The 22,798-nt window shown below is 41.3% G+C and overlaps 1 protein-coding gene across 2 annotated transcripts; it reads right to left on the bottom strand.

The window, feature by feature from the left end:
- Positions 1-615: 615 nt before the first annotated feature.
- LOC141764682 (putative methyltransferase NSUN7) lies at positions 616-21,352 on the bottom strand. 2 transcript variants are annotated; one of them, XM_074630091.1, is made up of 13 exons: positions 21,088-21,352; positions 19,639-19,755; positions 17,091-17,261; positions 15,417-15,475; positions 12,865-13,001; positions 11,972-12,124; positions 11,259-11,442; positions 10,328-10,541; positions 10,026-10,169; positions 8,987-9,088; positions 8,603-8,720; positions 4,340-4,460; positions 616-1,667 (listed from the first exon to the last, which is right to left on the bottom strand). In XM_074630091.1, the coding sequence occupies exons 1-13, from the start codon at positions 21,191-21,193 to the stop codon at positions 765-767; spliced, it is 2,529 nt and encodes an 842-aa protein (XP_074486192.1). In that variant the 5' UTR covers positions 21,194-21,352; the 3' UTR covers positions 616-764. The 2 variants fall into 2 exon arrangements, with proteins under 2 accessions (XP_074486192.1, XP_074486191.1); XM_074630090.1 differs by having other exon boundaries at positions 617-1,667; positions 19,639-19,761; positions 21,088-21,351.
- Positions 21,353-22,798: the final 1,446 nt, after the last annotated feature.

Here is a 22,798-nt window from a genome sequence, read left to right as displayed (position 1 = left end):
ACCGTACGTACCGTTGAGGCTCGAGACTAATGGCGTCCTGGGGACAAAAGAAAATGTGTTTGGATTTTGGCGAGAAACTTGAATAAAAAAAGTTGTTTTTTAAGAGACACTATGCATGTACATTTTACGACCACCACTTGAGGATAGAGAAATGTGCCTTAATGTCTATATCAGTCCCAAATGCTCATTATCATTGTAATAATTGATGACAAAACACATTCATAATTGCGTTGCATAGGCAGGACATCCTAAAACACTGTAAAACACCGGTGGCAACAACTTGACAAAAGCGAGCAAATTTTCCATATACACCACTCAGATGTGTATCGGCTTAATGAATTAATTTCGTTAGGACTTTGTGTGTCTGAGCTCCAGTGAAACTATAGTGTGAACAGAAAGAGGACTGAGGCCTCATTAGAGCTGAAGTGGACTAGAAAAAGAACTAAGTTCCTTTTCTGTTGGTCCACTTTTTGGAGTTTGGTTTGTTTAAAATGGACTATATGTGAAAACACCCTAATTGACCAGTCATTTCAGTAGCAATGTACTGTATATACAGTTTATATGTGTGTGTGCTGAAGTCACACCAGAGAAATGAGTAAAACAACTAAATTCCTTTTCATACTGTATATTTTTATTTCTCAAACTTAACTTATAATACAATCATTTAATATTTTTGGTAATACTTTCAAATAATTTACTCGATAGTCCTTTATGATAGTCAGAACACGCTGATGATTTAATTCACCGCAACATCAGTGATCTTTCTATAATCCAGGCAGTGAGACGGAGGAGGAGGAGGAGGCAGATATTTGAGCGAGCTGAAAGAGGGAGGTCCGGGACGGACGCTGACGGGGAGAACTCCTGCTGCTGACGGAGCTGGAGGACGGGGAGGAAATGGGTGGCAGGACAAAACCTGCAGGTTTCAACGCGTCCTCTGTCACCACCTCTTTCTTTGGTCTGACCACCTTTCCTCTGGCCTTAAACAGGCCTTCTGGTCCAGCTGCGTTCTTCAGTGTTTTCTCTGCTCTGTCAGGCTCTGTGTTGAGTCTCTGCACCTGCTTGGAGGCAGCAGGACGGACAGGAGACGGGCTGCTAGAGACAGTCTGCTGTGATTTCATCGTTGTATTGTTACTTAGCTTGTGAGCGAGGGCTGTGATTGGAGACAAGTGGTTGGAGGGGTTTGCGGAGGACATTAACGTCAGTGTCAGACGAGGTATTCTTCTCGGTTTAGTTTTTGTGAAGCGCCTCTTGTGATGTGACTGGTTGACTTTTCTCTTTGATGATTTCTTCTTGTGGCCTTTAGGGTGCAGCTTTGAGATTGTGGTTTGCTTTGGTCGACGTTTGACCTTTTGCTTACTCCCTTTAAGCCCCCTCCTCTTCTTTCCCTCCTTATCTTCGTCCTTTTCCTCGTCCTCACCACATTCACCTTTCTTCTCCTCATGTTCTGAAGGTGCGACAGGATCTTCTCCGTTCACATCCTCCCTTCCTGTCGGCCTCTCTAGGCTCGAGGGGGATGGAGGTTTGCTGCCGGCTGACGCGACGCGATTCTTCTTGCTCTTCCCCTTTTTACTGGTTTTTGATTGTTCAGGAATTATTCCACCCAGGAGGCCCTTTGCCGCTGCCCTCGCAAGCACATCGTGGACTGTTTCTACCTTAGTGGGATCCGCCTGAAAAAGCAAGGGCAGCTTAAGATTTGATGTGAAAACACACAACACATTAAAACTACGGGTCTCTAGGGCTACATAGCACCAAGGAGATCTATACAACAAAACACAATACTGTAGAGATGAGCCATAAAGTGAACCTGCAGAGGAGGAAGAGGAGAGATAGCAGGATTTATATCCCAACAGAGATGGAATAGAATTTGAAAGGCAACATGATAGATACTGTCACAACACTTATCTTTTTTCACCAACAACTCTAAATTTCGTGGCAATCCATCCAATAGATCTCAAGACATTTTACTAAAATTAGCAAATGTCAACCTCATGGTGGCGCTAGAGGAAAAGTCACCAAAATTAGTAGTCTGTCTCCTCTGGGGGCCGTGAAGGTCTGTACGAAATGCCATGGCAATCCATCAAATGGATGTTGATGCATTTAAGTCTGTACCATCATGGTGGACCCACTAACATTGTCATCCCTATAGTTGCTAGAGTGTGGCTTAAAAAAACAAATGTTGGCTGTAGCTAATAAGCTGACATACCCGTGGTCGTCAAACTACGGTAACACTTCAATTTACAGGTCCGCAAATTTCATGGTGATTAGGTGATAATTAGCAAGTAACCTATTTGAAATTTCTTTGGAATTACTGCCAAATTACCCCAATATTTACCTCAAAATGTATCGAAAATTACTTTATTATAAACATTATTTAATAATTATATTAGCTGGTAATTAATTTAATATATTTCCAAGAAAAAAATACAAAGTTAATTGATATGCTTTATTTCCATGTCTGCTGATAAATAGATAATAATTAGCAAATAACTCGTTTGAAATTTCTTTAAAAAACTCCCTGAATTATTACATTAGTTACCAGGTTACATCTGTGTAGACAATAAGTCGCACAATGGTGAGATTTGTGCCTGATCAGAAGTGTCTTCTATTAGTTCTGGTTTACCAACTCCGATGAAGAGCAGCCGCTTCTCAAGCCTAAGGGCCCTATTCTAACGATTATATGCTATTTTAGCATATAATTATTAAATAATGTTTATAATAAAGTGATTTTGAGGTAAATATTGGGGTAATTTGGCAGTAATTCCAAAGAAATTTCAAATAGGTTACTTGATAATTATCACCTAATTACCATAAAATGTGCGGACCCGTAAAATTAAGTGTTACCCAAACTACTCCAGTGTTTCATTCTGGACCAAAGTGGTGGACTGGAGGTCAATGTGAGCACATAGTCTCTATAGACCTTTTCAAACTTTGCAAATGGGCCCGTTTGAATTTCCTGTTTCAATGTTGGTTAATGCAGTATAGCTGAAAGGAAATAAACTTGGACCAAAGCTGTTGCCCTAGCAACAGAATGGCAGGTATTCTGTTGCTAGGGCCATTTAGAATGTTTATGTTGTCAAGTCTGACGGCCTCTTTACATATTTTATTCAATCACAAGTGTTTAATCCGTCACTATTTTTCTTGCTTTGACAGCCTTATATGCTTTGTGTCATTTATAAGCCTCAAAACCTTAATTATGCTGCAAAATGAGTTGTTTGTAATAAAATGGAGAAGACTGTATTATACTGGAGAGAAGCATGAATGATGGCATCCTGTCAGATGTGTTTTACAGACGAGACGTGTCAGGCTTGTCTGGTTTTTCAGAGAGTTTTTGGACACATCTGTTTCTGATGTCTGTTTTTCTTGTTTCTTGAGATTTCAAGGAGACTTCTTGTTGCCTTACCCACTCTCTCTCTCGCTCCCTCTCTCTCTCTCTCTCTCTCTCTCTCTCTCTCTCTCTCTTTCTGTGCCTCTATGCTGCCATGTTGTTTATTTCAAATCCCTTTAAATCGTCCTGTAGCACAGTTTGACTGGTGTGTAGTCGTTCATCTTTCATCTGAGCAGCAGTGAAACAACGCTGAATTGTCGGTGTAAATAAATCTGCAGCTCTGGTGTCTGATGTCGATTTAATTAGACGTGATGATCATTAGATTTTAAATTACTGCCACTGGACAGGTGAGCAAAGACCTGCCCCCATGTATCTGTATGTGTGTGTTTGTATTGGAAAAATATAAACACACACACACACACATACAAGCACAGTCACCTCCCTGCACCATTTTTTGAGCTGCAGGGGATCAAAGGAGCAGCATCTCATTTCCTCCTGTATGTAGGTTTTATGAGTGGAACAAGATGAAGAAAAGGAGAGGGGGAAAGGAGGGGGGGGGGCAAATAGATGGAGCAACGAGGTGATGCAACAAGAACCGGAGGGCTGGAAGAACGATACAGAGAATTATCCATTCATCTTCGCTGTAAAGCATTGAAATGTTTCAGCAACTCGGGCGTATTTCATCTTTAACTTGTCTCTCCTTTTTTTATGGAGTATTGGAATTATGCTGCAGTGTTTCAGGGAGAGATAGTCAATGTGTGTGTGTGTGTGTGTGCAGACAAGCAGAGCCGACCGACCTCCCAGCAGACAGACAGTAAAAGAGTGCAGCCTCAGCACTACTGCAAGGTCTCGTCGCAAAGCAATCACACACACACATACACACACACAGACACACACACGCACGCTTCTGTTCCCGCTCAATCTCCAAGCACAACCTTGCCCTCTACATGTCTCTCACTTATTTTTTCCCTGTCAATCTCCACGTCTCACACGTTTTCCTTCCCCCTCTCTCACCTGTCGGGACAGCCGTGCGATGAAGCAGCCGTTGGTGAACGGAGACGTTTCCAGCCTGAAGAACTTGGAGTCCGTCGAGTCTCCTGACTGGGAGTCATCGGGGAAAATCGGACCGTTCACCCTGAGACAGAAAACATGTTGTTATTAGATTAGATGTAATTTAGCATTTTAACATTCTCTTAATCGGTTATTCTTCTGCTATTGTTCTACTTGTTGTTACTGTGTTTTTTATAACTTGTCAGCTTTACTGTATCAACTCTATTTTTATTTATTTATACCTATTCATTTCTCTTGCTTTTTATGTCTTTGTAAAGTAGACAAGACGCGTGAGTTATAGGAAATTATACTAAGGTACCATAAATTATTTTGACAAGCAAATACAGGAAATGTACTACTTAAACTCTGCTGTATATGTGGCACCTTTTAACATTTTGTTGTTGAGTGTTTTCCAGGTGGCTTCCTCCGGGTCTGAGAAGTGAAGCCAAAGCTGAAGTGCCTTAAATTTGCATTCTTTCTAATAGCCAGCAGGGGGCAACTCCTCTGGTTGCAAATAGATTTCAGATTGTATAGAAGTCAATGAGAAAATGAGCCTACTTCTCACTTGATTTATTCCCTCAGTCAACATTGTAAACATGAGTTTATGGTCTCAATCACTAGTTTCAAGTCTTCTTCAATACAGCATGATGTTCATTTTGTAAATTATGGTCCCATTTAGAGTCAAATAGACCATAAAACAGGGGATGCTTTAGGGCGGGGCTACCTTGTGATTGACAGGTTGCTACCACGGTGTTGTCCAGTCTGGGAGTTGTAGGTGCTTTCGTCTTACAACTTTAACCCTTTCACAGTGTTTTTTCTGTTCATGAAAGTTAATTGTATAATTTTGGTTGCCTAAAAGTGTCTTATTCAGCGTTCGGTTCTTCTTAGCTCCACCCTCTGGTGTCACTTCTGGTTGCAAAAAACAAAGATGTCGGCGGCCAAAATGTCTAACTTGAAGCCTCAAAACCGTAGTCCACAAACCAATGGGTGACGTCATGGTGACTACGTACACTTATACAGTCTACTGTGTTTTCAGGCAGATTTGAGAATTTTTTGCAACTTTTGTAACTCATAAACTGAAGCACACTTCTTGAAAAAGCTACAAATCAACAGTTTATACAGTCGACACAATAATCATTCATAACAGTATTTGGACAGCAGTTTGTGCAATATTATATATGCACAACTGTTTGCTGTAGATGAAAGCTCAGAGCCTCGAGACATGCATGTTAATGTTGATCACTGCCAGCTGTCACTGCTGGTTCCTGTATATTGTACATCTGGTGTAAGAGCCCTCAGTGTTAGATATGTTGGCAAATGCTGTTAACAATTCTCAGCGGGCCAAACATTGTCTAAATCCTGTTAAATTATGGAGATGATGTGCTGATGTGACCTTCATTCACATTAAAATTCTCAATGAAAAGCTCTTAGTTGTACACATTCATTGAGAGAGTGTAAATTTGCACTCACTGCCATTCTTCAACAGCTGGATGGAAATCAAAACTATTAAAAACTGAGGCCCAGAGCATTATTCTTTCCAGGGGTCAATAATTTTTACTTGTGGGACTATTGATGAGTTTTGTAAGCTTAAACTTTTATCGTTTTAAACAGATCTGAAAAGCAGCGTTGCCTGGCCCTCTCTGGTCCAAGCTCCACCTGTAACCAAACCCAACAGTGATGTCACAGCGTACTGACAAACCCTGGAGTACATTTCTACATCACCGCAGAAAGGTGAGAAGAGAGAATTAGAAACTTCAGTTGCGGGCACAAATGGGTTAGAGACATACATAATGTTTGTTTTACTGCTAGTTCCCCCCCCCTATGCCAGTCTTATAAAGATCTGTATTCAAGAATGAACAAATTACTTCTCTTTTATGTTTTGTTTGATTCAAAGCAACATTTTCATTTACAAGAAAATCAGTTTAGAAGATTAGCATGTATAAGTTGTTACAGACTGTTGAGTTCTTTTGTTCAAAGTAGTGCCAAAAACAACAGCATGGTGCTACAGTAGATGTGAGAACCGTAAAAAAAGAGGTGAAACAGCTGCTGCTGATCGTCTCATTGCACATCGGTACGTTGATAAAGGAGCTCATGTGACCGAATATAATAACATTTGGGTTTTTCTGAGAGGATGGATGGTAAAAAATGAGTTGTGTAGAGCAGCAGGCGTGAAACAGACTGAAATATTCTCCACCCCATTCACCCCGACTGTAGGATTAACTACCGTCCCCACGGCAACCGCAGATGATCCTTTATACTGCCGACAACCTCACACACACTGACACACTTGTACATAGAGTAGATCATGTGGAGATATGAGATAGCCTGTCATATTTACACTAGACAGACATTATTTACTCACTCTGTCTCTCTCCTGCAGTCTGTAACTGAGATGAAGCTCACTGCTCATTATAACATGGTTCTGCAGTTAGATCCGCATGCAGATGTTGAGCATGAGCTGAGCTGTTTTTTTTATGAGATTGTGAAGTTATCTCACATATACTCACTTTATACTCTATGCTTATTTTTTTGCTTTCAGTGTCTGCATTATGCAAGCAGATGTTTTGCAGTCATTACTCATGCTTACAATGAAAGGACTCTAGTTTTCCCCCTCAAACTAATCTCAATTTGAGGCAAACCGATAAGAAAGGCTTCTGCAAAAGCAACTTGCTAAACCACTATAGCTGTTTTTATTACTACGTTTACAAGAAAAGGTGTTTATTTATTGTAGCTTGTCGGTGAAGAACGCTAAATAACGCTCGGAAAGTTATGCTAAATTTTGATGAGGAAAAAGTGGCATGGCCATTTTCAAAGGGGTCCTTTGACCTCTGACCTCAAGATATGTGAATGAAAACTCGGAGTAAAAACTGTATCATCCTAGATAAAAAAAGATGTTGACAAACTGCATAATTTGCAGTTGAAAAAAGGTAATATATCACAATATATCTTATCACAATACTTAGCATATCGCAAAATGTTTAAAATCACAATAAGCTTGTCTAGTTACTTAAGTATCGTGATAATATTCCCACCTCGAGCAAATAGACTCAGATGAAGGTCCAACTTGTTAAAAGACAGTTTCCTTTCAACAGGGAGGTTAATAGTTATTATCACAATTACTGAACTGAAACACCTCGGACAAATAAGAAAGTGGCACCCATATTCAGAGTTTTTAGCCATGCTGTTGGTCTGTTGGTTGGTCCACCACTTTGGTCGCATGACAAACAACAATGACGAGCTCGCTGTACATTATCCCTTACATAACATCAGCATGTTAGCTTTTTCATTGTGAGCATGTTAGCATGCTGACGTTAGCGTTTAGTACAGCCTCACAGAGCCGCTAGCGAGGCTGTTGACTCATAGGCTGCGTTACAATTTGCATACTTTTTCTTTTTACTTTTAGTACATACTGCAGCTCTCCTTACAAAGTATGTACTGTTGCACACAGTATGCATACAATTGGGACATACTACTTCATCATAACATTGTGCCTTGAACCTTGACCTTCTACCTTTGACAGTAGTAGTAGGACATCCTGGTATTTTTGACATACTGTATTTTACATACTATGTATTGGGACATACTAAATATTTTCTGGCATACTAAATAGTATGGTAGTATGGGAATTGGAATTCACAGATGGAGAACTTTCTGCTTAACCTCATCATGTTAGCATTGTCATTGTGAGCATGTTGGCATGCTGACGTTAGTACAGCCTCACCGCTAGCGAGGCTGTTGACTCTTAGTCTTGTTTATATTGAAGACATGCAGTTTTGTTTTATAGTCGACATCTTGTTTGATCTCAGTGAAAGTAAAAGCCTTGATGGATGGGCATGAATTCAATAATCTGACAGAATCTCAGCGACAGCGAGAGCACAATCAGCTTCAAAGTCAATTTTATGTTAAAGCAGGTGAGCTTCACTGTGAGCTGCCAAACTCCTGTCGCTCTCTGTCACAGGCGGGTTGGGTACAAACTGTCTAAATGCCCTCAGCTCCGTGTTTTCCTTTAAATGCACCTAGAATTACTTTTTCTTAAAAAAAACAACAACACGTATTGCTTTATGTCTGGCCTGTAGTAGAAACAGTAGGTGACTCAGGTTTCTCATTACATTTGTGGTTTGGGCCTGTAGACGAGTAATGAAACGTCTGATTGCATAGTTAAATAGTTAATAGACAGAGAGCTATTACCTGCACAAAGACAGAACAGGTGTGTGTGTTTGTGTTTACCTGAAGGGCAGCAGTTTGGGGTGAGTGTGTGTTTTCTCTAACACTCTTTTCACCAGCTGCTCATTTTCCTCTGGATACACTGAGCGTGTGCAGTACACCAACGTCTGAACCTTTGGGACTGACAGAGAATACAAATAATAATAATAATAATAATAATCCTCTATTCTGTTCTGATAGTGCTGAAATCTTATCAACAGTATGCACAGAACAAGTTACGGTACAGACAACGTTTTAGCAGTGTTTACGTGTGTTGCCCTTACATAACTGTTCTCAGCTTTAACTCTGTTTATTGAAATGTTTAATGTATTGTGTTTCATTGCTTGAAAAGTTGCATAATAGGTTTATCTCTCTGTGTGTGTGTGTGTGCTTTCAATATCTACTCACAGGAGAGAGCGTGTTCCAGTAGTCGTGCCTGCTGGCTGGCCATTGTGTGTATTTTGCTCCGGGATACAGAGCCTTGACACAAGTCTGGCAGTAGATCCCAGTCTGACAACAGAAGGAAAGATATTTTGCATTTTTATCATATTTGAGGAATTTAATGGAAAGATCAGGCGGTAATCTCCGGGTCTGAGAAGTTAAGTCAATGAGGAAGTGCCCTAAACTTGCATTCTCTCTAATAGCCAGCAGGGGGCGACTCCTCTGGTTGCAAAAAGAAGTCTGATTGTATAGAAGTCTATGAGAAAATGACCCTACTTCTCACTTGATTTATTACCTCAGTAAACATTTTAAACATGAGTTTATGGTCACAATCGCTAGTTTCAAGTCTTCTTCAATACAGCATGATGTTCATTTAGTAAATTATGGTCCTATTTAGAGTCAAATAGACCATAAAGCAGAGTGTGATTGACAGGTCGCTACCACGGCGTTATCCGGTCTGGGAGTTGTCCGTGTTTTCATCTTACAACTTTAACCGTTTCACAGTGTGTTTTCAGTTCACGAAAGTTAATTGTAACATTTTGGTTGCCTTTACAACATTGCATTGACAACTATGCACACCGGGTGCGAATTATCTGCGTTGCCGTGTTCCATTTTTGCAATGAGTTTCCGCCGTGTCCGCTGAAATTGAGGTCCGTCCAATATGTTTTTCCCCGCACAAATGTTCTGCAGGGGTGTGAAGGCATTCATAAGAACCCACAAAATCTGTTCATTTAAATTTCTGTTTGAATGAAAAGATCTGTGCTTGGTGTGAAACGGCTGTCTTATTCAGCGTTTGGTTGCACTTAACTCCACCCTCTTGCGTCACTTCTGGTTGCAAATAACCAAGATGACAACGGCCCAAAAAAGTTGAACTTGAGGGTTTAAAACAGCAGTCCACAAACCAATGGGTGACGTCACGGTGACTACGTCCACTTCTCATAGTTTATGGGAAAGACACTACCTTCATAAAAAATATGTATAGATTTATTTTTTCTATTTTTCATACCTCCGTGTTCACTGTGGATGGTGGGCACAGGGTCGTTGAGCGCGGAAGACGAACACTGAGGAAGCACGATGATGACCTTTAACCGCTGGACGTTGGCGTCCCACTCATCCAGACCACAGAAGGCTTCTGACAGGACTCGCACATCTACATTGGACATGAACTTGCATCAGGAAAGTCATGTGCATGTACAGGAGGTGCGCATATTATAGCTTGAAATGGAAATATTCTTTAAAGGCTCATGAAATGTCCATTACACTTGCGTGAAATACTTATTGAATATTGTTTTTCCTCTCATCACTCACTCTTGATGTCCATTCGTGTGAGTAGTCCTTGCATCTCCTCTATCTGTAAAGGTGTGTGATCGGCACCGCACACCAACACTCGGCCAGAGCGGGCAGCGGCCGCCACAGCTATGTGAGCCACGGTCACGGCTGAGAAAGACCCCGCCACCAGGACGTCACCGTTATCAAACAGCAGGGGGCGTAACGCGCTGACTGCCACACACACACTCCTGTCCTGCAAAAAGAGACACACAGATTCACACACTTTATTCACACATGCACATGGAGGATTTCCTTCTTTTTCTTGACAGAACTGTTCCCTCCAGTGTTATAGACTGCTGTGTTGCTAATCAAGATTAACAGCAAACCCAGTTACACAGATTACACAACTTTATACTTCTACAGGAAATTCAACTGCAAAGGCCCTTTTGTGAAGAGATAAACTTTTAATGTGTTTCACAGCAGTAAGGTGAAGCTGTAGGCTATTCATGTGAAGAACAATTAGTCAATGACTGAAGCAATTCATTACATTTCCTCCTGTTAATTTAATTGGACAACTTCCAGTGAGTATTTTGCGGACTTTTAATTCATTAATTCACAATCATAATATTTGTTTCCAGGAAAAGCCGTATTTTTATTCAGTACATTTCTAAAGGTTCTGTGTTAATATTAGTCTACATAAAAATGTTATCAATAAGACCTTTAACTTCATCTCTGGTTATATGTAAATTTATAAACCAGCCCTTCTACTTGAGTAAGTAAAGAACCAGTGAAGTCAAAGTACTTCTACTTCAGTTGGACATGTACTCTACTCTTTCCACCAGTCTTGTACCTGTCTTCTAAAATTATCGTCAAAAGCTCCTGAAAGGAAGAAATCATATTTCCCATTAGTGAGGGTTACCTATATTTAGCTCAATTACACCCTTCACTACACACACAAATGCATAGGTACCTGTGTGTTAAGTGCATGTGTAGTCGCGAGGCTGCTGTGCTGCAGCAGAGCGTGAAGCTGTCGGGAGAAGACGAGTGTGTCTGGACAGAGAGGGTCTCTGCAGAACGTCGCCTCTCTGAGGTCAGCCATGATCTTCACTTCGCACAAGCCGGCGCTTTGTATTGCTTCACACACATCCTCGACACTACAGTGGAGATATTTAGATTAAAAGCTTTTATTTGAGGCAGAAACATCAGTGGAGGATATTTACAACACATATTGTGACTCAGATGCACTCCAGGGTTGTCTGGCGTTGCAGCATTTTTAGCTTTACATCAATAACCACCAGAGTACTTTTTTACCCTCAAGCTGTAAGAAAGCTCAACCTTCCTTTCTCAGATACGCTCCGTTGAACTTCACTCACCATTAAACTCATACTGCAATCCCCCCCACACAGAGTCTGTCACTTTATAAACGGCCACTGTGTTAAAGTTTAACCCTTGTCTTTATACTGACATCATGTGCTCCCATAGATCTGCTGGTTTATACCCAAATAGACTGATGTGTGCAGTCTGGATTGTGCCACAAAGAAGAAAGAGAAGAAGAGCCATTGAATGCAGAGAAGTCAGATAATTGAATGTGTTCTTAAATGCATGCACTTTTAAACAACATTTAATTTTTTTTTTTTACAAATGACTGCATGGCCCTCTTTCTGTGTGTTTGTGAGAGCGTACCTGATCTTGAGAGTATTGACCCAGGCGTAAAGTGGCAGACGTTTTGCTCTGTGCTGTTTGGTCCTGACAGGATCAGACAGAAAACAGGAGACGCTCTGCAGACTCTGTTTCACTCTGCAGCGAGCCAGAGATGCTGCCAGCTTGGTCTTACCCCTGTAATAAACACACACACATACACCAGCGTCGTAAACATACTGCAGATTTCATGTCTCCTACCTTCAGTTTGTGTGATTTCCAGATTTAATTAGGCAACTAATTTCTAACGTACACTAGAAATAAACTCTTAAAGGAGCAGTGTGTCACATTTTAGGGGATCTACTAGCAGAAATGGAATATAATATTCATAACTATGTTTTCATTAGTGTATAAATCACCTGAAACTAAGAATCATTGTATTTTCATTAGCTTAGAATGAGCCCTTCATATCTACATAGGGAGCGAATCCTCTTCACGGAGTCCGTCATGTTTCTACAGTAGCCCAGGACGGACAAACCAAACACTGGCTCTAGAGAGAACCTTTTCTTTACGTTACCTGAAGCCGTAGTTCTTCGACAGGCTTGTGAAACTGCAGTAACGTGAGCCGCAGAGTGCAAAACTGTGGAACCGCCAGCCGCCGTCTGACTTCCGTTGTTCCAAAAAATAGTGTTATTATGGTAAGGATGGTCTCGAGGCGAACAGCGTTATCACGGTTTTGCACTCGGCGGCTCACGTTACCACAGTCTTGGAATGTGAGGATTGAGTGGACGGGTACTCAGTTGGTTGCAATCTGTAACCACACCAATAGATGACGCCAAATCCTACACACCTTTAACTCTTTACATTCACTCCTACACACACACACACCCACACACACACACACACACACACACACACACACACACACACCCACACACCTCTGCAGACTGCTCTCCAGGTCCCTGACTTCCCGGAGAGGCTCCTCCCCTTCCTTTGTTGAGCGTTCACGCAACAAAAACCTTCGGTCCTGGAAGTCAAACAGCATCACCGTCGCCAATGGCAACAAGTCGGCAGACTGCAAAACATGAGGGCTTTCATCATCATCATCATCATCATCATCATCATCATATAGCAGTTACAGGAGCCATAGAGAGCCTAAGTCACGCCCCTTCCGCTGGACCTTATTTTGGAAAAAATATGAACGGTAGTCATTATTTTTTTGATCCCATTTGAATTGCGTCATGAATCACACATATGATGTTTGTCAATTTAAAACATCAAGTCAAGAAAGTCACAGTTTGTCGTAGTATCATTTAGTTTTTGTTTGAAACAGCTCAGTGAACCACATCTCTCGCCTCGTCTAGCGCTAGCTAACTTAGGTATGTTCCACACACAAATAAAACATTATCTGGTCTTTTTATCAGCCGAGAAGAGAAAGAACAAGTCGGATTTTTTCGGAAATAAGGTCCGATGGGGTCCACTGGAAGGGACGTGACTTCTCTTTATGGACCTGTTCCACAGCAGCCATTTTGACTCGTCATAGCAAGAAAAGCACAGGTGAAACTAATTATGTTTTTTTTTTTTTTTTTTTTTCACCAACATAGAGGGGGTGGGATATATGACCTATACGGTAGTCAGCCACCATGGGGCGATCAAAATGTTTTGGCTGCCATGGCGTCCATCTTTCTACTATAAACGGTCTATGGTGCAATAAACGCTCGTTACAATACTAATGAATACAAACAGCTGGAATCGCCTCAAGAAGACATTGGAGTAGCCATTAGCAGCGATGATATGCCCTGGAACACATCTTTTGATCACAAAACAGCAAAGGTAAGACATAATTTATGGTTATGGCTGTATAACGTTGAATTTTTTTTTTCTCTTCTCTCTGCTAAGCAACGGCAATGTTAACGTTACTGTCGGCGTCTAGAAGACACAGAGGCTAACAATTTAGCAAACATAATGCAGTAAATGCAAAGGCATAATGACAGAGGAAAAACATGAGGCTGTTGGTAATATCAACATTTTTCTCAGACATAAAATTACGGAAAAAAAAAATAGACGACTGAAATTACAATATATTAACTTATTATGTGCTGAAAATTAACTTCCATGGCCTCTACCATTTCTAACAATGTCAACAAACACGTCACAGGGCGTGAGCTCAAATGGGGTCGTGTTTACCGTGTTTACCGTGTTCACGAGAAGAGTCCATATGAACTCCCCCCTCATGTCATATTCACAACCTCGTAAGTGGAACGTTTCTGAAAGCTCAGAGTTCACGAGTTGTGACGTGTTTGTTGATGTTGTCAGAAATGGCGGAGGCCTTGGAAGTTCATTTTTCGGTACATAATATGTGGATATATTTTCTTGGTAATTTTATAATATGTCTGAGGAAAATGTTGATATTCCCAACGGCCTCATCTTTTTCCTCCGTCATTATGCCCTTGCATTTCCTGCATTATGTTACCCACTTGCTAGCTTGCTAAATTGTTATCATCTGCGGCTTCTAGACGCCGACAGTAACGTTAATATTGCAGCTGCTTAGCAGCGGTGTTCTCACGACTTGAACCACTTGAACGCCAAGCATATCGTGTACACGACTTCCAACGTTGTAAACACAAGCTCACGAGTTTCATTTGAAGGCACCATTTCCACTACCGATGTCGTGAATATCACAAGATATCGTTCATATGGACTCTTCTTGTGAACACGGTAAACACGACCCTATTCGAAGGCACCATAAAAGCAACCTCTTTCACATTGTGATCCATTGTTCATATAAAATATTGATTATAACTGCCTTAAGGAAAATGATAAGCAGATATCTTCTCACACTTCCCTTTCTCTTTATTGCCACTAAGACACTATCCTTCCACTCCTTTTCTCAGTGTGTGTGTGTGTGTGTGTGTGTGTTGGGGGTAGAATATGTACAGTATATTGCAGTAAAGAGGTGCGTGGAATCACAAAGAGCTGTGTGGCAGCTTTTATAGTCACACTTGCCGACTAATGATCTGTCAGCCTGTTCTGTATGTTTCACCCATCCCTCAATAAAGCCATCCTTCACACACACACACACACACACACACACACACACACACACACACACACACACACACACACACACACATAAGCTAGGTGTCTCTCTGTCCATGTGTGTGTGTCATCGCACAGTGTTTTATAGCGTCATTTATAGTCTCCCAGTTGGAGAGTGCGTCTGCCTCTCTCCTGTGTGCATCATTTGCCACCTATAACCAGCGAGACTGAGTACAGATCTGAATACAAATGGCCTTTAACTGCATCCCCGTCGCCCTCACTCATTTTACCATATTCTGATGGAGCACATTTGTATGGACAGAGGACACGGCTACTTTATGTGAAGACAGATATAACTCCCAGACAGTTAAACAGACACTGAGTAACTGCTGAAGTGTTTTTAATCAGTTCTGGGTTCGAGACCACTCGTGTCAGATCTGGTGAGACTCACGATTTGCTGAGAAGTTTGGAAGCAGCTATCAATAATGATGTCCTCCAGTAAATCTTGGTCTAGGAGAAAAACAAATTTCTTAACGGGCAGAAGAAATATCAGAACAACAGTTTGATTGAATATAAGACATACTAAAGCTAATGAAGATAAATCTTTAAGGCTCAGTTCACCCAAATTTACTAAAACACGATTGAGTGAATTAAAACTACAATCAAGAGAAGTGCAATGTTGTTGTTCTTGCAGCAATGAAAAATAGCATTAAAAAAAATTCATATCACCATTTAAAAAAATTAAAACATATTCAGAGTAGAAAGGTTATTGTTTCTGTAAAGAGATTTTTCTGCTGATTATTTTTTAAAAACGCATTATTTGGCTTTTTTGGCCACTCGGGGACAACAGAAGACACAACACAGACATATAGAGCGCTACAAGAATGAGTCCTAAAACGCGGAAATTAGTTAACATTTTAGCACTTCCGGTTCCCTCGTCTCGAAGTCAGTGGGTTTTTTGAATGGGTTTAGTTAGATGCCCGAAATAAGGTCTGTAGTTAAAACAAGCTGAAGAGATTTTAACGTTTTGTTCTACGATATAAAATACATAAATAAATACCCCACTTGTGAATTTTGAAGTTTATGTATCTTGAGAAAGGCGGTTGCTAACAAGCGCCTAATGAGACTACAAACATCATCACTGACATCGTTGTGTATACTCGCGCTCATGCGACCGTGGTGTAGTTCATTTATAGCCTAACGTTAGCTTTTTACTAATGTTTTTACAATTGAGACGCATATTCTGAATGGGCTGTATACATGTCCAAAGAATGCTCCTAAAAGCTGGATAATATCGGCACATCCCACATGTCTTAATCGGAAAATGGTCCATTCGGAATAAGGCCTAATTCAGAATAACCAAACAGATTATGCTGTTTACACGACCCGTATTAAATTCTGAATATTGTCATATTCGGAATAATAGTGGAATATTTTGTACATGTAAATAGTCAATGAGTTAAAAGAAGTCAAAGTGCTCCATAAAGCTGAGGGTAACTAGAGTTGGGTGATACTGTACTTCTCTGTGGGTTCATCACTACAAGTGAACCCTTTCACATTATGTGTATTTAACCCGTTGATAATATGAACATATTTATCAGTGTAACTTTAAATGTAATTTTTCACTGATTTCAGCAACACAGACCTTCAAGTCCATTCAAATCCAATGTAGCAACATCTCCAAACCTGGCCAAATAAAATGAAAACTGTCTGCAGATACCAGCGACCCCTTCATGAGCAGTCACATACTGTATGTAAAACTGTGTGTGCTTGCTGTATGAGTGTGTCCATAGCATGCCCTCTCTTATCACCTCCCATACAGACATCTGCTGTACCTCCAGCTCAAGTAATTTGCAGTCACATGGAGAAATGAAATGTATATGCTATGTAATCTACAGGCTGCAGTTGAAGCCGCTATTCAAAAGTGAATATTGGAGTTGACACATGCTGCAGCTCCACTTCTATTCATTATAGAGATAAGGCTTCCTTATAGGAGGTGGCTGAGGTTCGCACAGATAGCAGGAGAGTACATCAAATGAATTCCTCCCTGACTTTATGTTTAACCATCACTCTGTCCTCTCCAGGCAGGCTGCGTAAATCTCAAAGTAACTTCAGTAATTAATACATTTGAGTGCGTTGAAGGCGAGTTGGTAAGCCCGTCTCTCTCCACTCTCTGGTAGCGGGGTGTCTGTCTTCTTCCCATAATGCAGATGTTTCTGTGCGACCGGCTTCTCCGTCCGCAGCTGCTGGAAAATGACTGCCGCTTGCAGGTAGGCCTGGTCTGATGGAGGAGAGACTGCAGAGAGAGAGAGAGAGAGAGAGAGAGAGAGAGAGAGAGAGAGAGAGAGAGAGAGAGAGAGATGAGGAAGTATTGAGATAGAAAAGGGAAGCAGGAGAAAGAATTTGTGGGGTTGTTAAAGTAGATTGTTGTTGCAAATTGGAGAGAGAGGACACAAGGAAATGTCATGAACGGAGGTAAGAGACATCAGTAGAGGATCATTTATAAAGCCTCGTTTCCACCGCAGGAACTTTCCCTTGGAACTTTCCCCTGGAACTAAGAACCTTTTGAGGAACTCATTGCGTTTCAATCACAGGGACCAGGTATCTAAATTAAGTTCTGGGGACATTTTATGGGGCCTTTTACCCCCCAAGAAAGGCCCTGGTCTGGGGGTAGTACTTTCTGAAAGTACCGTAACTTTCAGGGTGGAGTTTGCAGAGATGACCGTCGCTGATTGGTGAAACACACACACAGCGCCGCTGCTTCAGCGTCTTCAACTTGTGTACCGCTTAATTCATAAACAAGGAAATACCTGTATTGATTTAGGACGAGGGCAGAACATGTTACTTTGTCTGATAACACTGAAAGTAAAGGAAGCTTCTGCTGTTGGCTTCCCGACTCATTAAAAAAAAAAGACAAATAAGAAAAAGAGAGAGGGTGAGCGGTAACGTTAGAAGAGGGAGACAGCGCTGTGGTGCTGCGAATGAGAGAAAGAAAAGTCATTTTCTCATTGGTTAATGGCGGTTTTGTTCTAAAGCACAAACAAATAACCATCAAACACTCAACAGATGATTTACTGTGGCGACAGACGCTCTTAGTTTCATTTTCTTCCTCTGCGTTTTATTCATTACATCCAACGTGCATCAGTAAATATATGCAGCAGTAAATGTCGTCGTTTATTTTTTATCAACGTGTTTATTTTAGATGAAACTAGCGGGCACACTGAACTGTAGGCTGCAGAGTTGGTGTGTGGCAGCATGGCCCATGCCCAGCCAGTTGAGAAGGTTTTTTTTTTCTTTCTTTCTTTCCCTGCCACATATATATGTATATATGTTTTTTTTTTCCGTTTTTTTTTCATATAACAAAATAAAATAAATTTAAATATGGATAAAACAAAATGATAAAAAAAAAAAAAAAAAACTCAGATAAAATAAATAAATAAATGAAAAATCAATAGATAGATAAAACAAATTTAAATAAAGAAAACTTTAAGAAAGCCAACATAACTGGGCAAAGATCAATATCATGTGACTATGTACAGTGTGTGTGCGTTTGCTAGGGGTCGGGGTGGCTGGCTGTCAGTCAGGGTGCAAATCAAATTAAGGCAAGATTAAAAAAGAATAAGATAAAATAGATTGTAAAATTGATAGTTATAGTGGTTTGTTTTGGAGTATTATGAGAGGGGTGTTCTGGTGGCTCATTGTCCTTCATGGATTAACTGTGTCATGGCAGGGTTATGGATGTTCTCTCTATATATACCTCTGGGTGAGGATGGTGTTTCTTTCTTGGATGGTTTTGAGTCCGGACATACTGTGGATGTAGTGGGTGCTGATGTATTGTGGGAGTCGGTATGCCAGTTTTATTGCCTTGTTCTGGATGATTTGTAGTCTGTTGAATTGGTGTTGCGAGGCTGTGGTCCCGGCTGGTGCTGCATATTCAAAGATTGATCTGATGTATGTTTGGTAAACCTTGAGGATGATTTCTGGTGATGCTCCGTGTTTGTGTCCGGTGAGTGCTTTGAGGTGGTTGAGTCGTTGGTTGCCTTGTTGCTTTTTCATACGCCAGCGGACTAATTTGCTTAATCATCACAGGTCTTTAGACCGCGGTGGAAACGCAGACAACAGTGAGCTGCAGGAACTTTTTAGTTCCTTGAAAAGTAGTTCCAGGGACTAAAAGTCCTGGAGAACTTTTGTTGGAAACCCGGCTTTAGTTGCAGTGCATGCACTTAAAAATGATACTGTTTAGGTGCTCTTTCCAAAACAGTTGAAGGTTTAGATATCGATCATTTGGGTCCGTAGTTGACCTTTTTCACAGCATATATTTTATCCTGAACTCCAACTTTATCGGTTCAAAATTTGCATGGCTAGCCGCTTTGTTTTTTCTTCTGCTTCAACTGGTGCGTATATACAGCTCAGCTATAGGTGACTGCAACCTGAGAGGCCACACAGGTATATCTGAGAGCCTTGTCTTTCCTTTCACAATAAAAGCCCTTGAACGGCTGCTTTCATCGCCATATAGTACCTTTGATCAGTGTATGAGCACACTTCTCTTACGGCATGCTTGATAAATGTTTGAATATTAAGAAACCCTTACACTGTACTAGGGTGAAATACTTTTAAGTATGATGAAGTATATCCTGAGATAAAACATTGAACTATTCAGAATTGTATCTTACCTGGTGAAGATGATTGAAGGCGAGGAAGAGGAAGTAGAAATGAGAGGGGCTCCTTGTGGTCTTGATAAGAGATCTCCTCCGTCACAGAGCTCGTGTTCACATCCTCGCTGGAGCCCACTGTAACTGAGGGGGAACAGCTCATGTTACACACACACACACACACACACACACACACACACACACACACACAACAAACAAACAAACAAACACAAAAACAGCCGCAGAAAGATCTTACCTTTGTCTGCCATGATCACAGCAACAACACCAAACACTTGTCAGGCACTTCTGTAAACAATTTTCCGTCTAGCTCTCAACATCTACGTCTCGTTCTTCGTCCTGCTCCGGCCGGCCTCTGTTGAAGTGGCTAGCATCTAAGCAGACACATTGTTTGTTGACAGAGTTGAATCTGAGCTGTGCAAATGTAAATAAGACGCAATGGCGTTAGTCGTGGCTGACATGTGAGAGTCCACCTTCCCCATTTCTGTGAATGTGAGACTGTGCGGTTGTTTAGGACGCTGCTGGTAATTGGGCTCCTCCTGGTGCAATTAGGCGGCCGGTCGGATACATCAGCATGAATAAATAATGGGCCGCTGTCCGACCCTGGACAAAGGTCCACCTCTCACTGACCTGCTTCAATCATCTGTGTGCGTCTGCTTCACAGACACACACATATATGAAGTAACAGTATACAACTTTGCAGGATGTGGTTCGAACCAGTGACGGGGGTAGAGCTGCTACGATTAATCGATTAGTTGTCAACTATTAAATTAATCGCCAACTATTATGATAATCGATTAATCAGTTTGAGTGTTTTCTTAAGAAAAAAAAGGTCAAAATTCTCTGATTCCAGCTTCTTAAATGTGAATATCTTCTGGTTTCTTTACTCCTCTTTGACAGTAAACTGAATATCTTTGAGTTGTGGACAAAACAAGACATTTGAGAACGTCATCTTGGGCTTTAGGAAACTGATCAACATTTTATAGACCAAACACCTTGAGGAAATAATCACCAATGAAAATAATTGTTAGTTGCATCCCTATAGAAGTGGGCATTCGGACGGCATCACCTAACTTGACAATAAGAATTAGCACATAAGGATTAACATCCAAAAGTTGCAGGGCCCACTAACCTCTAATTAAAGTGGATTAATAGAGAGAAACACAGACGCAGTGTAATCAGCTTTCACAGCACTCATCAATGTTTAAGCACAAAGTTGGAATTGACCAGAAATGTGCAGCGTGTCCAATAAGGCCATGTCAGTGCAAATGGAATAAATTAATGAATATCAAACAGCAGTGATTTAATGAGTGTGAAGCAGTTTCCTCTCCTCCGCAAGAGAAACTCTAAGTCCACTTAAAGAGGAGCAGCACTGGAAGAAAAGGCTACAGCGGCTTAGTGTAATCTGCATAGACGATGATGGGCTGTTTAAAATTGCATAGCAGCTCTTACCTTTGTCATTCAGATTCCTCCTAACGGCAGCAACGCAGCTCATCTTCTCAAAGAAATGCAGCCTGAGCAAATATCCAGACTCTGACTGGTAACCAGTGCTCGGCATTGGGTATCACCCAGTGTCCCAATGAATTAGAGCACTTCATACTCTCATTACCTCTTTGTCATGCATGGTTTTGTTCTGTCCTGAGTTTGAAATGCCATGGCAACAATATGATAATGAAGGAGGCCTTTCCTCTCGGTGACAGGTGTACAGTAAAACACAAAGCATGCTCTGTTTTAATACTGAGAGGTTACCCACATGTGTAAGATCTCTTCTTAAGAGTATACAATGTATACAGTACCACGTCTGACCAGTTGGACTTGTTGTAAACTTTATTCATACTGCACTGTCTCCTTATGAGTGACAGCAGGGAGGCATCAGACAGATCAGCTTGAGACTGCCCCCTACTGGCCACTGCATTGCTTCACACCTCAAGCAGTGATGAAGATGTCCCCTCAGTGCAGGAGTCTCCAACCTTTTTTTCCTCTGAGAGCTAATTTGACAAAATGAAAGAGGCCGGGAGCTACTCATAGCACCAAGTTGATCACCAATAGCAGACAGAATTTCCTTTTATGGACCTTTTAATAACGTTTCAGCCACCGCAGTCATCGCTTCTTTTACAATCCCGCCATTGGCGAAGGGCTTTTTGTGTTTCGTTAGGACTTTGACCAATCACAGGTCATTTCAGAGAAAGATTGTTCCTATTGGCTGTTCATTCAGCGGAGGCAGCTGTCAATCACTCGTGAACTCTGATGAAACGGTTAAACTAGGCAGCGCTGATCAAATATGAATAAATATTATGTTACTGTAATGCCTATTTCTCGCCTTCATATTCGATCAGCGCTTCCTAGTTTGACCTTTTTGATCAGAGTTCGTGAGTGATTGACAGCTGCTCAGAGATGGCAGGCTCCAGATCAGCTCTGATTGGTTGTTTTCTTCCGGTCTGTGAAATCCTGCAGATGCCATTATGGCGGCTGTGGCTCAGAGGTAGAGCAGCTCGTCCACCAATCGGAAGGTCGGTGGATCCCCGGCTGCTCTGGTCACATGTCGATGTGTCCTTGAGCAAGACACTTAACCCCAAATTGCTCCCGAAGGCATAGCCATCGGTGTGTGAATGAGTATTTAGATTAGGTCCTGATGAGCAAAGTTGGCACCTTAGCAGCCTCTGCCATCAGTGTATGAATGTGTGTGTGAATGGGTGAATGCTGACATGTAGTGTAAACAACTTTGGGCTGGAAAGTCCAATGAAATGTTGCTGTGGACTTTGGTGAAGTGGCGCTCGACGGAAGTGGTGCTCGACATCTTTTACCGACTGACATGCTTGCACCGCAAATGAGGTAGGCTAGACACATTTGTGTTTACAAAGCGACTTTCTGTTATCAAATTTCTGTACATCTTTGAACCTTTAGCGAGCCACTCAGAAACGGGTAGGTAGCTAGCTCGCATTTCTTAGTTTTCTGAGCTACATGTTGGAGACCCCTGCCCTAGTAATTACTGTATAATTCATTCATTCACTAAAAGGATCAAAATGCAAGAAAGCCTCTTAGAATAAAAGTGAAAATGCAGCACTGGTTCCCACCATGTTAATTACATCCCGCCTACACAAAGTATTTATATTAGCCAAGAATTGCATGAGAGAACTTGCTCTTCGTAGTTAACCTTTCACTC

This window comes from Sebastes fasciatus, chromosome 3 (assembly GCF_043250625.1).
Source record: "Sebastes fasciatus isolate fSebFas1 chromosome 3, fSebFas1.pri, whole genome shotgun sequence".
Taxonomy (NCBI): domain Eukaryota; kingdom Metazoa; phylum Chordata; class Actinopteri; order Perciformes; family Sebastidae; genus Sebastes; species Sebastes fasciatus.
Note: the sequence above shows the minus strand (reverse complement) of the source record. Positions and strands in the feature narration are given on the sequence as shown.